General features: G+C 42.7%; 1 protein-coding gene across 1 annotated transcript in view; it reads right to left on the bottom strand.

Moving 5' to 3' along the window:
• The window catches only part of grid2 (glutamate receptor, ionotropic, delta 2), a 418,695-nt gene that overhangs the window by 141,418 nt on the left and 258,890 nt on the right, over positions 1-18,387 (bottom strand). The window contains exons 5-6 of the mRNA XM_034541936.1: positions 12,064-12,117; positions 3,525-3,698 (exon numbers count right to left, since the gene is read on the bottom strand). Coding sequence (XP_034397827.1) covers positions 3,525-3,698; positions 12,064-12,117 — 228 coding nt within the window. The remainder of the gene's footprint in view (positions 1-3,524; positions 3,699-12,063; positions 12,118-18,387) is intronic.

An 18,387-nucleotide genomic window follows, 5' to 3' on the forward strand; every position in this document is an offset into this window, starting at 1 on the left:
GTTAGTGAAAATGTGCACATTTGTGCTCACACCAACAAACACACACTCACACAGAAGAATAAAACTTTACGGATGACATTAATTCAAATGTATTGACAGATCCTTGGCACGGCAGAATAAGATGGAGAGGGGTGGGGGAGGATAAGGAGCAGAGCTTATTCAGTCTGTGATCTATTGTTATGTGATTTACAGAGCCTCCTGTCTCTGTATTAATGAGAATATAACAAACACATGATTATGTGCACGCACACACACACACACACACACACACACACACACACACACACACACACACACTCACACACTTAGACATGGTGGTGCTGCGCATCCACTCACATTAAAGCTAGGGTTGGTCATGTTGAGAAATTAGCAAGAGTACGCTAGATTTTAAAAATAAAAAAGTAATTAAATCCATGTAAACAGGGTTTTTAGAAAATACAATATAATTCACACCAATTAATAATAATAATAATAATAATAATAATGCATTCTATTTGTAAGGCACTCTTCATCCAGTGCCATAATAATAATAATGTATGCCTTATTGATCCCACGGCGGGGACATTCCTCTCTGCATTTGACCCATCCTTGGTAGTTAAGGAGCAGTGCGCTGCAGTGAAGAACCCGGGGAGCAACTGGGGGCTGAATGTCTTGCTCAAGGACACTTCAACATGCAACTATGTGGAGAGCGGGGATTGAACCGGCTACCTTGTAATAATTACAATTAACCGTTCTAAACAAGACATTGCCTTTTGCAACCGTAGAGACAAGAGGCAATACATCATAAATCAGAGAAGACTATCAGCTCTGAGGGTTCGGGACTCTCTTGCCCCTTAAAGCTGTGGTGGCGTTCTCCGTGGACAACAGATGAAGTGGTTCTGACCCGGAGGCAACCATGACGAGCATTAGGAATACCCACGTATACCTCTATATGTAGGTCATATAGAGGCACCAGTATTAAACTGAGACTGTTTCATAACCAGATAAAAGTTCCTTGTAGTAACTTTAAGAATTAAAAACTTTTTGGACATTTTGAATAGAGGAGAGATGTCAACTCAAACGGTTGAATTAAAATTCCAGGCTAAAAAATTAATCCAGTACACGTACGGCACACTCAATTCTGTCTGCGCAGTGTTTTGCTTGTTCAGTCTATCACTCGGCTTCCAGCATGCTATTCCTAAATTGAAGGGAACCAAGTGGGAACGTGTCCATGTCAAGGTTTTATTTTATTTTAAGAATTTATATGAGAGATGATGAGATGACAAACTATATGCTCCTTGCTACTTGTCGAATAGGAAACTGACAGACAGACAGACGGAACAAAATAAAACCCAGAGTGTCAAGCTGATCTCACGTCTAACTGTTCCCTCACTTTGTTAAGGAAGTATCCTGCTCTCACAGTCTTGTCTTAGTCTCACACTTGCTGTCTTTGTCCATCTATCATTCTCACTCTCTTGTGCCTATTGCTTTTTCTCTGAAAATCAAAAAGAAAATGTACTGCTCTATGGGGAGCTTCAATGATCAGTGGTTTCTGCTCTCCAAGTGTGTGTGTGTGTGTGTGTGTGTGTGTGTGTGGTCAGCCTGAGTTGATGTGCTTCAGTGCAGTGTGAAATTGGGCTTCTGGGCCACTCTCTGACCGCTGAGCTGATCTGCTTCCTCTGTCTCTCTTTCGCTCACATCCCTCGTTTCCTCTCCCTCACAAATTTAAAACGCCCACCGCCCACTCGCTCACCCACACACACACACACACACACACGCACGCACACACACACACACACACACACACACACACACGTGTACGGTGTGGTTTCCACTGCGCATGGGCAATGTTCTTTACGCTCGCTCTCAACAACACATCGGTACTTGACTGAAAGGTGTTCCACTCACATGCACACGCAGAGGTGGACGCATGCACACTCTCGGGCCTCCACAGTAGAATGAACAAAAATACAACGAGACTCTCCCTACAAAATGATGAAAGCTTTTTACACTTGAGAAGCACTCGATTCATATTGGGACACACAAGGCCAACTTTATTTACATACATTATTCAATGCTTCAGGGCCCCCAGGAGTTAACAATGTTGTATACTGTATGGCGAGGCTCTAACCAAGTCTTTAATCAACTTTCCCAAAATAAATTAGCTATTTAGCTGGTTTTTCACCTTCCAGGCATTTCCTTTGCTTATTTTATTACTTAAATCTATTTTATTACTTTTTTTTTTTTTAAAAGACATGTCCGTTCACTGATTACAGTGGGAGCCTAGAACGACGCTGTCTTAGGTTTGAAAGGGAGATATCCACATAAAAATGAAGACCACGTTTCTGTTTTCAATGTATTTCCAACTTTCATCAAATGTGTTCCCTCAAGGCCTTATGCATCCACATAAATCAACAGCACATTAATTCAATTTCCTATTTCTTTGTCTTGACACATAAATAAGATTGTGTTTCCTTTCCTCCGCTCTCGTTGATGGCAGCTTGATGACTCACATACACGCAACAACAAAAAAAGGGGTAATAATTGCATACATATTGCCACCTTGGGGGACATATTAGTGAAGTAAAGAAAATCTGGAACCGGAGGCAACATAAACTGTCATTGTGTTTGTCAGATGAATAGTGTGGTCAGAGCAAAACACATACACTGGGTGTGAGCCATATTTATTGAAAAATGATGATTGTTCAAGGTACAAAACCTCACAGGCATAAGCCGTAACAATGTCAAATCTGCTTTTTGGAACCGGAGACATGTTGAAAGGTCTGGGAGGAGTTTAAAAAAAGACACAACATGGAGCTCCAGAGCGGCTTTTAAATACATTACTAGTTTGACTTTTGAAATATTTAGAAAAACCCAGTGAGCAGTGTGTAAACAAACATTTGAGAGTATTCCAGGAAATGTGTGCATGTAACTGAGAGACACACCCATCTGACATGACTTGGATGTGTTCCTAACATTATGATGGATGTGCACATGTTTGTGTAAGTGATGGCAAAAAGTCCTCCATAAGTCTATGCCGATGATAGCGCTGCTTCTTTATTGGGGGCAAAGTTGCCCAATAAGGCGGTTGGCGATCAATTGACTGTATTCCCACTTTACAGCCCTCTCTGCTATGAAGAAAATAAAAGACCGAACTTCATTTCAGGATGTTTTGCTCTTTGGTCTTGATTTAGTCTAAGTTGATTTTCTTTTCCTGATCATCCCTCCAGTTAATTAAATCGCAAAGGGAACCGCATGCCAAAGACCAGGTCAACAACAACAACAACTCTTTACTGTAGCTCTGGCTATTTGGCTATCATTGATGTTATTGACTGAAGCTTTTTTGGTGACATGTGAGCGGCTTTTAGTGGAAGATTTTAAGTAAATTAGAATGCTGACGAGCTAGAATAGTTTAAAAAAACTAACTTTTTGGTCATTTGCTGAGACAAATATATATATATATTTTTTTTTACCGGATCGTCTTGCAAATATTTCACATCATTGAGCTGCCTTAGAGACAAATCGACAAACCAAATACAACTCACCTCCAGCTGCTGAGCCCGGGCGTTTTTAAGGTCACACAGGGAAGTGTTAATCCTGTGGTTGTGTTTGACACAGCGCTGAGTTGTGTTCTGGGGCATGGGGAACGTCTGGCGCACCAACGTCAACCGACCGATCGACTTCATGACTAACTCCTGCAAGTCGTAGTCTGTGATCTCCTGAGAGGGTGGAAAGAGGAAGAGGAGGAGGAGGAGGAGGAGGGTGGAGGTGGGGATGGGAGTGTTCAGAAAAAGGAGCCAGAGGGGGAAGAGAAAAAAAATCAATTTCAACAACTCCATCACCTTACTTGTTGTTGCAGGAGACCTACAACCAACATTTTACACAAGAAATATAGAAAAAAATAAAAAAAACACTATAAAAGTCCTCATAAAATGAGGTGTTTCTTATTTGTCCTCATTAGACGTGTTTCAAGTGGTTGAGGTGCTTGTGTTATATGTTCTACTTTTCTCATCATCACCATGCTGAGCCGCGGAAAAAACAAAACATCGTCCACATCATCCGCAAAAAAAAAAAAAAATAGATGGGGAAAAAGCGCGAGAAAGAGTGCGTGTTTGCACGTACTCTGCAATGTCCTTGCGAAAACCTTGGGAGAGGAATCATTGCTAATTTTAGCCCAAAGACACAATCTCTCTCCCTCTCTCCGTCCATGGATCTCCATGCATCCTCGGCGAGTGCACGGGGTCATGTGGTGACGCGATGAGAGCTGACGCCTATCGTCCCCGGTGGAGGTAGCGCTGCCACCGACCCAGACAGCAGAGGCTGCCCTTCCTTCTGCGTGTGTGTGTGTGTGTGTGTGTATGTGCAGTGGGGGTCTGTGTGTGCATGTGCACAAGCCAGTTGACGCGTAAACATCTGTGTGTGTGTGTGTGTGTGTGTGCATATGTTTTCATCGCACCGAAATCCTTTCTTTTGATGACATTTCATTTTGCGCGTGGCAGCCTGCTCCACGGCGTGGATGCGACGCGCATAAATAAGCCGTCACGCACACTTTACAGTCGTGAGGGGTGATGTTATAGGTACCACCGCTTCATTGACTAATCTCAATGGATTTTATTTGAATGTAATTAACGTTCATTAAGGCTAGTGTGTCCTCACGGGATGTGATCAATGGTGATTAGAGGTTTGGTATTATACAGGCTTCATTGGTATAGCTGCACTCATCTGCATTAATTATGCTGAAAATACGTCTCTCGCTCTGTAGGCAAACATATGCATTTGCTACTGAAATCATATTGATGCCGTTTCAAATATTTGTAACTAGGTAGGTGAGATGACCCTCTGCTGAGATTTTCATGAAATGCAATGAGTACACTGATGGTCTTGAATCGATTGATTTTAATTATTAAAAAAAGATAAAAGCAGAAGAAGGGGGGGTATTCATGCCTTGAAGAAGAACAGACATAAACAGGTTTAACCTTGTAGGAATCCCTTGTGCTCTGAAGTATCTACTTTCTTAACAGTTCAAGTAAGGGGTGTATTTGCTGGCTTTTGGGGCCAAGACGTGGCGAAATTTCCAAACAGTTGCTTACATAAAACCCTGAAGGGAACTGAATTACAAAGCCAACAAAAAAGGACAGAGATAAAAATGCGGAAAAAATGGCTAAAAAGGCAGTTCTGTGGTCCAAAAGAGAATTAAGATTCACAGCGGGCAGTCAAGGGCATGCAGAGAAACATCGGTTCCCCATTCAAAAGATCAAACTCAACCAAACATAGATGCACCAATGCACACCCACACACACACACACACACACACACACACACGCACACGCACACGCACACACGCGCTGCATCTCTAAAGGAAAAGATCCATTATGAGTATCCTCTCAACGGGCATTTGTGCATCTTTCTCCCTTTGTCACATTCTATTTGCCTCTCCGTCTCCGTCTCTCCGAGGACAAACCTAACTGACTTCACCCAGTGTGACTTTCAGTGGTGGCGTGCTCTCAAAGCTGTTAGCCTTTTAACGGCTGAGAGTAAATAAATGTGACATGCTTACGTACACACACATACTGACATGACCACACATATCGAATCACGCGTGCTCTGGAGTACAGCTCTTTAACACACACACACACACACACACACACACACACACACACACACACACAGTCACTGATGCATCTCCTTTTTCATTTCTCCCACAAGTCCCTTTAGGCCACTTATTGTCAACCGTTCGTGGTTCATTCGTCCTCACTCACGATATTAAAATAAGGTTTAACAAGATATGTAAGACGTGAACTCTCGGGTTTAGTTTGGTTTTGGTACAATCTGGGAGAGTAAACTTAAACCAAATCATTTTATTTCACAATGTAACCAAGCATGGAATAATTACGTCTGATTGACTGAGAAAATCCATCACAAACACAAACCAGCATGTCGGCCTAGTATTCATATTCAATCATTCAGTCCTAATAAGCATTTGAGCAAAGGTAGCATTGTTTTTAATCCATTCTCATCCATCAAAACTTCCTTCCAGCCAAACAATCGGTTACAAAAGCATTTAGTCCTAAGGATGTCCAACTGCATGTAACCAGAAACTGTGGGTAAGTTGTAACCCCCCCCCCCAAACGCCCTGCGGCTCATATACAGAGTGACTCATGAGTTGTTTACTCCATAAACTTGAAGTTTTGGTCTGCAGGCCTCCCCATCAGCTCTCTCTCCTCCTCTCTCGTCCCCCGAGGGCACCAAATCCTCGTCTTTAGTGTTTTACTTGAAGATGAGAGTCAAAAAGCAAAAACAAATCCTTCATCCTCAATTGTTCTCGGCACTTCTTCCCTGACCCCTGTACTTTGTTCTCTGCCCCTCTCCCGCACCCCCCACCCCCCTTCCTCTAGATACCAAATTCTCTTCTTACTGTATCTGCAAAAGTGGGGAAGAAAAGCAGTTTTTTCTGCTCTTCCTACTCCTCATTTCACCGTTTCAGATCCTACCTGTTCACCACTTTGCTCTGAGAACACCAAATCCCTCTGTTTTTCTTGTATCAAGAGGTTCGACGTTGTGAAAAACAAAACAAACCTGAAAAAAAAAAGAAGCATTTTGTTTCATTTGGCCTTTTCTCTCCCCTCAACCTTTGGCAATTTTCCACAACAGCCCCGAAATGTCTTTGATGCTTTATTGTCACCGTTTCTGTGCTCCCCGAGATTCAGCCAATAGATGTGGCACTCTCCCTCCTCCGTTGCTTTGTATTCACTTCTCAGCGAAGCGAGTGGTTGACAGTTATGGTGGAGGGAGACTCAGACGGGCTATAAATAACCTTTAGATTTAGGTTACTTTCATGTAACATGAGTAATGGCAATCTTAGGATATGGCTAACAAGTTCTAGCTTACGTTTACCCACCTTAATCCCCTTTGATGCTCATCTTCGTTCTACATTGAGGAAATATGGAGATTAGTAATTCCATGCGTTATGACGATAATGTGCTAATGTCGTCTTTCACTTGTTGCCGCGGTAATTATTCACGTATTCTGCAGCCTTGGGGTTGGTACCGGACTGAAGCTGGCTGCTAACCATGATCTGTTTTCTCAACCGCTAAGACTCTTGATCCCTGACGACACAGAGAAACCAAGTGATGCCAACGTCATTCTACGATTGGCTCAAACGGCCATCTTCAGAGCGGCGACAACATCTTTGGCTCAGCTTTTTAAAGTATTCAATGAGACCTTTAATGAGTGGTCGATCATCAACGTGAGTGCATGCAGTGGGACAGTACAATATAGTGGAGATGGATCACACCACTATGTAGAAAAAGCGAAATAAGTCTCTGTCAAGTCAAATCTCCGATAACGCTGTGATCAAAAAGTTTCTGATTCAGATCCCTAGACCATGCAGGAACATCTGGATAGGAGTAGTGTCACACTTGCCTTCAACAAGACACATAAAAACATCCAACAGCTGCAGGAGAGCCGTTTAGCAGCGACAGTCTTAGATGGCTGCAGTCATACTGGGCAACTTCCAGCTGTGCACAGTGTTCCCCACTGTTAACTCGTTCTCCCCCTGCAAGCATTGGAGCTGTAAATAAGAATGTTCTTCAACTTAGCAGCTAACTGCAGCCTGTAACTACTTTCATTTTGTATCTTCAGCATTTTTCCAAGACCAACGAATGACCACCGTACATTTGTAGAGTTGGTACAATGGGTTTTGATAGGGTTTCATCAAGCAAAGGTTTGAAGAATGTTTTAAGGACACATAATCCTTCAATCATATTCAAAGCATGAAAATCCTCACAATTTCAGTTACATGGCTCGGTATATCATGCACTGATATGTTAAGAGCCAAAATGACAGAAAAGCCTAATCTTGTCTCATCTCATTACCATGCACTTGTTCCCTTGAGACAAAAGAAAGGCAGAAATGATGGGAGAAAAAGAGCATAATGACAAAAAGAAAGAGCGTGAACGGCAATAGAGATGCTCAAGAATGATATCACGAGAGAGAATGAGTAGACCATGAAGAGTGAGGTCAATAGTGGAGTTATCCTCCAAACTTAAGAGAAAGACAGAGAAAAAGAGAGGCCATGAGCGTCCCTTATTATTTCTGCTCTTCCTCTTCCTCATCCCCTCAGCCTGAGCAGAACGAAGGAGATAGGGGGAGGAAGGATGATCAATTATGAACTATGAACTCCCCCTCACTGGCTGTCTGACTGCTGGCTGTAGATAAAGCAGAGTTATGACAACCATACAGTACCCCCTCATCCATAATAAACCATAGGGAGGGAGAGCACTTTTACACATAAGAATATTTATTCTCTAAAGAACTACTACTAGAGGACTTCACATAAAGCAAAATATTGTAGGCGCTCATCCATTTTAAACACTCTGCTACAGGACTTCACATAGCCCATGATGTGAATATTGTGTCATTTAAATATCCATACGGAGAATTACGACATTGTGAAGTCCAAAAAAACGAAAATAAAACTGTTCTGTAAATTATTTGAGGGGCAATTTTTTATTTTAGATTGAAAGGGAGACATAAAGTCATAGGATAAGACGGAGCCCCTTTAAAAGTGGGATTTTTTTTGTATGTAGTGGAAGGAAGCTCTGGTTTACACCCGGAAGCTGCACACTCAACCGTGTTGTCTGTCAACACTTTCACAGGGCGAATGAAAACTCTCTGACGATCCGCTCCACCCTGGAGGGATTCTGGTCTCTTTGCCGGTGTTTCTCTGTCATTATGTTTATTTTCTTATTAGACAGCGATTGGCTTTCAAATTTGTGACGTACCGACTCAAGCTTGCCCGATGCTTTTGAATCTCAGAATTTCTCTCAGTGCACAGCAATCTCCACCTTCAGTCGAGGTATGTGAAAGCACTTCCCCGGGGACACACTTTGCATGGATAAAAGTCAGTATAGTCAAGTTAGACTATGAATCACATCAAATTGAAGGGAAAACATATTTTGGAGTAAAGAGGATCTCTAAGCTCTCTCTGTTCCACCATCTCTCTCTTCTCCTTCCTTCACATCTGCAAATCTGTTGTTTCTTCCGCCTCCGTCTCCCTCCTTGTACTCCACTTCATGGCCGACGTACTGTATGTATTCACCACTGCTTGTTCCAATTATCTCTTCTCTTAAAACTATTTTGGCAAAATGACTGTTCAAAAATATTATGGCAAAAGCAGTTAGGCTGAGTACAAGTGACTAGCTGACTGATTTTGGTTGGTTACGATTGTACTTATTTCTTGTTTCTTCATTGCACGAACAAACAGCTGTAGGCTATCACAAATATAGCCTCCATCTCTACTTGGCAACGTTGGCAGCATTTGAAGCCAATGCGTGTTGGGTAATGAGATGTGGGTGGAAGTATCTGAACACCAACTGCAACGTCCACATTGTCAGACAGTGCCATAGCATGTTTGCAGACAGCATGAGCCGAGAGATGGAAGAGAAATTTGCCTCCTGTCTCGCCTACGACCCAATCTGGTCTCCTCTCATCATACTCACTTTACTGACTAGTTATTGTTGTATTTTAAAGGACATCTTAAACTGTGGCATTTGGTTGATACGCAAGGGAGCGTGAGACAGAGTCGGACAGCACCATGCCAAAAAGAGAGTTGCCAACACGTTGGCGTAAAGGGGCTAAAGTACTGTACGTGTCAGGATGGTGGGGGTATTTTTGTAAGTGTAAAGAGTTATATTAATTGATTTCACATAATAACATGAACACTACCAGCTTCTACTGTTCATACATTAATGTTTGGTCCCCAATGAGGAGTGGTGAGTTGCAACTAGACGACTACGAGTGATAATCAGGTTATATAACATGGTAGCCACAAGCCAATCTACATACTGTTTTAAAATAATTTAGGGGTATTTATTTGCAAAAATGGAATAGAATATGCATCACCATGTTTCCATCCGTGTACAATCACCCGCAACTAAGAGTTGTTGTGTCTGTGTCAGCTTCTTTACAGGGAGCGGGTCCTCGTCCTCGGGGTCGGCCATGTTGGACGGCCATGTTCCTACAGAAGCCCAGAGCGGACAAACCAAACACTGGCTCTAATGAGGGCCTTTCGCATGTTCACCGGAAGGTCTTCAATTGGACGCAATCATCAACCTCATCACCGGATGCCACTAAATCACACACACTGCTCCTTTAAGGCACTTCACAGTCTTATCTGTGAATGTGTGAGCTCAGAAAAATGTAATTTGACTGATTAAAAAAAATAAAGTCATACTATCTATAACTGTAATAACAGTAAGGAAACATATTTCCGCGATATTCTGCCATTGCTTAAACATACGACACTGAGGGAGCATTGACCTGCCAGACTGCATGTCACCGTTGATTTCAAAGGCAGCAGGTACAAAGTGTTAAAGGCGGCCTGCTGCTAGTATGTCTACAATCAGATACGTCGCAGAATGACATGTTAGGCCTCCCAGAAAGCAAAGAGCTGGTTGCTGCCAGGAGGCCTGAAGAGTGTGAGACAATACCAGATGCTTGACAGGATGTAAAGCAGTCTATTAGACAGCTATATGTGAATTTACCCGACCAGGCAGTCGAGTAATGATAGACAAGTCTACCAGGAAAGTGTAAGACCACAATCATTTTCTTTTCTTCTTTTTTTTTGTGAGCGGAAAATCTCTGCATATTATAGTATGCCATTTATTTCAATTAGCAGAAGAGACACATTTAAATGTCATTATAGTCCTTCTATGAAGCCACTAACAAATACAGAGTGGTTGTTTTGAACAGATTTATCCACTTTTTTTAATTTTTTTACCTCTGAGCAGCCTGCCTTCTACATTGAAGTGCAGAGGCGGGTCTCATTCTTTCCCCTCACTCTCCGGATGCATTAGCATTTGACGAAATGCACAAAAAAAACAATACTGGGAGGTTGTCTGGGGATTGTGAAAAAGTCGGCGCAATCTCTCATCCATATAAAATAGCAAAAAAATGAAAAAAAACTTCATGTCACAAGACTAACATTCTAAAAGCGAACATCAGAAAAAAGTGATTGGCTCTCCCTGCAGCTTTAATGGATGTCATGCATACTAACATTGGTTATGAACAGAAATACCTTCTTTGCATAACTGAGCAAGTAATAGGACTGCTGAGCCTTGCAGCATGTGACAGCTTTACAGACTGTGACTCGAAAATGGAACAGGGAGCGAGAGCAACTACAGTATCTGATTATTTTGTATTGTTTTGTACCGAGTAAGGGTTGCTATTGCCCCTCCAGTAAATGTTGTTTTTCTTTTGTTTGTGTACATGGCTGTGTTTGCACACTTGATCTTGTGTGTGTATGAATGTGAAGGCAGCATGGAGCCCCCGCTGTGTCCTGCCAGTTCACTGCAATGCTCAAGGCTACCAAGACCCAGTGCATTAGACACACACGCACACACACACCTACGCACACACACACCTACGCACACACTATTAAGAGTTGCACGCATACAAATTTTGCTGATCCTGCTGGTTTTGTAAAAGGCTCTTCACATGACACAAGATCAAAGATGAGTCATGAATTACGAATATGAAAGCCAATATTAAAGTTGAATTATGGTCCTCTGATGACCAATAGTCACTGTGATCGGTGATTGAGAACATGGCAAAAGAAAAATCTCAGTCTTAGAGTCACTTTGTGGACTGTCAGATCTTGTCTGCTCTCGTTAATCCAGAAAGCCCTTAATATTTAAGTAGTGGTACTAATTTTGAACCGGAATATATGCTCATCCAAAGCAGTTCTTCCAAGGTCACTTGTGTCCTCTTTGACAATATGGTGCCTGTATACAGTGGCTCTATCTTCAATTAAAAACAAGTATAAAATCTTTACGGTATCGTTTTTGGAACACAGCGGCTGAAGGTCACTATAATAAACCAAACTGTCCTCGGTCATCAAGTTTTCTGTATTATTGGACAAACTCAACCAAAGAAGTCAAACACTTTATAAACTCCACTCTCTCCTTTAAACACCTAAGAAGAGATTAGTGTGGCTCTGGATCTCAAAAATATTCCTGTGATATTTGAAACAATAAGGTGAACACTCGGTACAGGATCCATAAATCTTTGCCTCGGGACACTCACCTCATTAATCAGGATCCAGTGACAATCAAAGGCCACCAGGTTGGTTTCCACCACCTGCAACACAACAAAACACACCTTGCATTAAGAATTCAGATTTAAAAAAGTGATGTCATTGATTTGATGGAAATGAGTTGGGAGACAACCGTCTGTTTTGTTGTCTCTTAAAGAAGAAGACATTGTAATGTGTTGCCTTTAAAGATATTTTCCTGCTCGGATAATGTACTTCATGGCAACTGAAGTGTGAATATTATGCAAAAGTACATTATGGAAATGTGTAAAGGCTAAAAAACCCGGTGTGAAGCTTGGCAGAAATGATTTGAGAAAAACCTGTATCAAAGGTGCTGAAGGTATCAGTCAAAAATCTTTTCAAACACATGCAAATATGGCGACGCTTGATCGTGTGTCACAGCACACTCACACAAACACACACTTCAATCCTCAACATTAGAGCATTTCTCACTCATTTAGACAGATTAGACAAACTTCTGAGTGGACTAACGTCACTGTCTCTGTTATACACACACACACACACACGCACACACACACGCACACAGCCACAAATAGTGGGTTTCTGCACTGGGAAAAAGAGAAGCTTTTCCATTAATTCTTAATGGTATAACTTAAATATTCATATGTGTCAACTCTTAAGCAGTAACTACACAATTGTTAAACACTGCAGCAAGGACCTGTGACATGGTGCTGCCGAGATGACAGAGAGGGGACCTGCACACACAACGGCGAGACGTTTGGAATTCCAGATACGCCTGCAGTACATTAACACATATATTATGTGATATTATTATTATAATATCGCCCCTTTTTCCTTTTGCTTCTTTAATCTCATGTCTGCTTATTCAAGTGACCCTTTTTCCCCTGTTCGCAGTGAACTCTGGCAGTAGACCTCTACTCAATCATTCTCTCTGACAAGCAAGAGGGCGAGGCCTTTCCCTCTACCCACCCACGAGAACGGCCGCTTCTTGAACTGTAAGGTCCCTCTCTCGCACAATTAGTTTAGCTCTCTCAGGAGCATCAGCGCTGGACACGAGCTCCACAACATCTCGTAAGTAGACCGTCACTGACGGATAGCTAAAGGTAACATTTGTAAATAATAAATGGCAGCGCCATTAAAAGCCCACACAAGCAGGCAAGCAGAAAATAGATCAGAGTTTCAGTGGAGCTCACCGGTTCCATTTCTCGGCGAACTCGAGCCAAATAGTACATTAATTTATTAGTAATTTATTATCCACTCTTTCTGTTCAAGTCTATCGTCTCTGTCTGGTATCCCATCCTTCAATACCACCAATGTCTTTACGAGTGTATTTCAAGGCGTCGCACTCCATCTGTATCATTTACTTTTGAACGTGACGGTTCAACCTCGACTGTCTTCTGTCAGAAACACTCGTTTTCTCTCCTTTCTAATCCCGCCCAACCCTTTAATTATGTCGCCGTCATCCGTGATCTCCTTTAATTGCTCACACTGGTCTCTGACTGCCACCGCTCCTTCCCCTCTCCCTCCACCACCACCCTCCCACCCCCCCCCCCCCCCCCCCCCATCCTTTTCCTCCTCGAAATACACTGCCACTCGTATATCATTTGCTGTAATTGTTTAGGTGACTATAGCGCCGCGTGTCATAAAACACTTTTCAGCCCGTAAACAAACGGCAACAGCTGGAGAGAGCTGACGGAGCGTGGCTAATAGTGGTTTAATCTCCCACAGAGCCTTCATAACGCTTCATCATTGTAACCTCAGCGGCTGCCGTGAAAACACTTTGTATACAGGAGCCGTGGCCGCGACACAGACGAGGAGTAAGGCGCAGGAGAGGAATGATGAAGAGGGATACACTAGATTTGTGCCTTAATTCTTCTTTTACGACAGCGTCTCTGCTCTTACCTACTCGCGAAGACGAAGCACGAGAATGCTGCCGCTTATTAATCTCTTTTTGTCCTCTATCTACTGGAGCGTTGCACAAACAAACAAGCAGGGTGTGTGTGTGTGTGTGTGTGTGTGTGTGTGTGTGTGTGGGGGGGGGGGGGGGGGGGGGGGGGGGGGGGGGGGGGTGTAGGACATAGAGAGAAGATAAGGACAGAGGTTCGGCAAGCTGTTTGCCCTGTTCCCTTCCCACGGTGCTCATTAAGGTTCTCCATCATAGATTATGAGTACAACTAACTTCTTAAACACGGAAAATGAACGCAATGTGTACAAGCGCCTTCATTTGCGAACAGCGAAATGTAAAGTAATGTAAATATGGGTTTTCTGAGGTTTTTCCTCTCTTTTTTTAACGCATGCATGCAAGTGACGGTGTGTGTTTCCCCGTTATAACCTCCCTCTGGCAGCCGTCTGGGCAGATGTTCGGAGCTAATTAGCGAAAGGGCAGACTCCTAACACTCGACGTGACTCCTCAGGGGTTGGAACCGTTCAATACGCTCACTCTCGCTCTTTTTCTCTCAGGCGCACGTGCGCAAAAAATAACATCTTCAACGTCCGCAGTCGGCGTGCGCGCGCATGCGCATTCGCATTCGTCCACACAAGCTAACAAACTGCCGCGGGCCGGCCTTTTGAGCGACCCGATGACGACCTGGCGGGTAGCGGTCACTCACTTGGGTGTCCTTTCCCTTCCCGATGCCACAGAGATCCTTCTGACCTCCACGACCAGCTCGAGGAAAAGCTCCGCTTCTGCTCAGTCCTCCCTCTCCGAAGTCGGAAGATCAAACAAACACCGGCTCTGCGGTCCGCGACGAATCAAATCACTCAGTGTCAATGTGAGTAAGCCTTTTCTTAAAGTCTGAGAGCGGAGTGAGACTGATCTGCAACAGCGTGCCAACGTGCTGCCCCAAGTACCGAATGGGTTTTATAGAGTGGAAGCAGCACCGCCAAACACCATTTTGATCTTGTAATGACCTCCGTCCACATGTCACTCCTGAAGGAGTCCAACAAAGAGAAAGTCATTGATTCTGGCAAACGGCTGCTGTTGGCTGACATTCAGAGTCAAGGTTTGCTGCTCAGGCCGATGCCTGACTTGAAAAGAGCAGGATCGATCGCATTCTCACACACATATATAAGTATATGCAAACCATGTCACTCCTCAGACAGTCAAATGCATCATGGCATATGGATATGGTATATAGTGGATAGTGTACAGTGTATCCATGGTAACGTATGTTTGTGTTTCTGTGTGTGAGAGGGAAATAAATATTAATGCAAAAGCAGATTATTGCATAAGTACATTGTGGGGGAAGCTTGAAGAGTGTGAGTGGGCATTGCTATTGAATAAAGTGCTCTTAATTGAAAATTACTTGTGTAATTTAATTTCATGCACTATTTGTGATCAAATCAAGCAAACAGCCCCACAGCCCAGCATGCAAACTAGGAATATCCAAGCTTCACACTTAAACATGTGAAAGCACAGGCATGCACACACACACAAGTTACACAAAGACAAACATCTACAAGCACCGGCACTTGCACAGATCCATTTAGATAGATCCTTTTCTACCACCGCATTCACTCACAGTCCAGCCACTAATGCAGTATTCGCCCACAGAAAAGTCACTTTATTAGCTGTGCTATATGGTTATGCATCCATTTACGCAGCAAAAGAAATTCTGATTTTGGATTACTATAGTTAAATAGTGTTTCTTTGTCTACATATGTGCGTGGGAGGGCTAAGGTGTCTTAGTCTTGGTCTAGGGGAGTATGATTACTGTAATCATCTCAAATCTTCCATTCCAACAAAATGCTGTAAGACGGAAGATAAATATACAGGGAACATAAAACATCAAAAAAAAAGGGAAAAGAAAGTGGGCATTGCTGCCGATCGAAGAAAAAGGGACAGTACATACAATAAGTTACTGATATCGTGATGTCTTTAAAAGCACTTTAAAATAAGGGATGTGAACTATACGAATAACCACCTGAATAATTTAAAAGCGATAGGAAACTTCATACAATTCAATTTTCTATGTTTCCACTGAAGCACTCCCTTTTAGATATTAATGAGCTACGAAACCTTCCTGCTTCACTCAGTCTCTCTTACCGAATCGCTCTGTCGAACGTGTCTCAGAACACATTAAAACATTACCACGACTCTACACATTAAGGACAGGAGTTTTTGCATATGGAATTCGAGCCATAAGAGCACGCTAACTGATGCAGTTTCTCCCCCATACATCAAAACTGTTGCATTTCACTGCTGCAGTGCGCCCTATGCATGTTTGAATGTGTGCCTTAATGTCAAGCGTGTGTGTGTGTGTGTGTGTGTGTGTGTGTGTGTGTGTGCAAAGAGGTGATGTCAAGCAGAGGGCGGCGCATTATGACACTGTTTTGCTCGATGAATTTCTACACTTGGCAGAGGAGCCCTGAGCACTGATTGATGGCGTGCAAACAGGCAAATACACACGCACACACACACACTCTGTTAGCACATTAGCAGCTAAAACTACGAAACTCAAGCCTTTGTGTTTGTTCTTCCGCTGCCATGCTGCAACAATAGTGAAATAGACCACGCGCTGCACACAATCACATACATCGTCATCATGAAGATAGATGAGACGATACCTGCATGTCATGTAGAGACATCGACTCACACAACTCGCATGCATGTGCACATCTGGGATGTGACAGCTGTGTTCTGAGGCGGGGACGATAACATTGTGTCGTATGACTTGTTACTGCAGGACTTGGCCTGAGTGCGTGAAGTGCAAACACTGAAGGCCAAGTGGAAAGACACGCCCAAAACTCTTTCACCACCGGCCACCAGAGCAAATACACACAGGCCAAGAATAAACTTGGTGTCTTGTTTATGGTTTATGTTCGTAATAATTCAGAATACATTTGGATGTAAAAGTGAACTAGAACTCTTGTCTTCAAAAACACTAAAAATCTAAGGAAATGTAATGGTTGAGGGATCCTTAAGTAAGTGTTTCATGTACTATAATATAGTTGGGCCACTCAGACATAAAAAGGTAAGCAGTCATGGTTGTCTAGAATAATGGCATAAAATGATAATACGTGTTCAGAGTTGGACAAATGACATATGAGTGATAAAAACCATAAAAACATTGACAAAATGTGCACACTAATGTTTAAGTCCATAATAAATAGTACACGCCACACTTATGGTCGTGGACTATTATACGATTCTTCCATCTGCAGAGAGCTATAGTTTTAAAGTCTGGATTTTTACCTTTGGGAGTCACAATCTAAATCGGTTTGTCTCTTTAAAAGATTGTCATTTTCCAAAATGAAATACACTAGAATTACTCGCCTTGCAGTTGTATGTCTCCGCCAACCAGGCAAGTTGCATTTTACATCCATGTCCAAAATGGCATTAATTCATAATTTCATTCTTTTTAGACATTTGTGCGAAATTGTCATGTTTAGCATATCGATTTTACAGGAGACAGTAACCTTTGACCACCAAATCAGCTCATCGTTGAGTGGACGTTCCTGGTGGATACAGGCGCTTATGAGATATTGCGAGAACGGACAACCTGAAAACCTGATCATAAGAAGTTCAGCGATGAAATATGCAGATCCCTTGTCCAGCCTCTCATAGCCATCGGCGTCTGTTGAGATGATTTCCATGTCCCATTGATCTCATTCTGCACTGCAGCTTACAGCAGAGATGAAGCAAAAGAGGAAGTGAGAAAAGTGAACATCTTTGTGAGGCTCATCCTCAGTGGACATGTACTAAAATGTACTTTTCATACACATAGCAATAACCACATTATTTAATATAATCTTTGAGAGTAAGAAGCCAGAATTGTCCAACTAAAATTGAATAAAAACAGAAGACTTAATAGTGAAAGCATCCCATGTAAAATCCAGACAGAGATGATCAACTTAGACTTTTATTCACAGCACCTACAGGGATATTTCTTCAGGAAACAGTGGGGAGTGTAATAAAGTACTGCTCTTGGACGCACTGGACCATACCATGACATGAATCAGAGGGGTGTCAAAGGCCTGTGTGATTCCTCCCAACAACTAATGACTCTACATCACCACCATCGCTGTCTGTTTAATTAGTCTGATCCAACCGTGGTCACACACCAATGATCTACAGTCTATAAAGGTTGCACTTGAGAGAGAGAGAGAGAGAATAAACCAGATTGTGTCCATGTGTGCGAGTTTGTTCATTTGTGTGTATGTGTGATCTTTTTCAGTGATTGCTCAAGAACATTTTCTCTTTGCAAGCCCCAACTGGAAAGGTCTTGATCTATCCATCTCGAACCCACACAACAAAAGCCAGCACACCCCATGTTGACAAGGCCTCGCCCTGCCCACCAACGACATTATTGATCAATCTCTTTTTTTTTTTTGTC

This window comes from Cyclopterus lumpus, chromosome 9, assembly GCF_009769545.1.
Source record: "Cyclopterus lumpus isolate fCycLum1 chromosome 9, fCycLum1.pri, whole genome shotgun sequence".
NCBI classification, from domain to species: domain Eukaryota; kingdom Metazoa; phylum Chordata; class Actinopteri; order Perciformes; family Cyclopteridae; genus Cyclopterus; species Cyclopterus lumpus.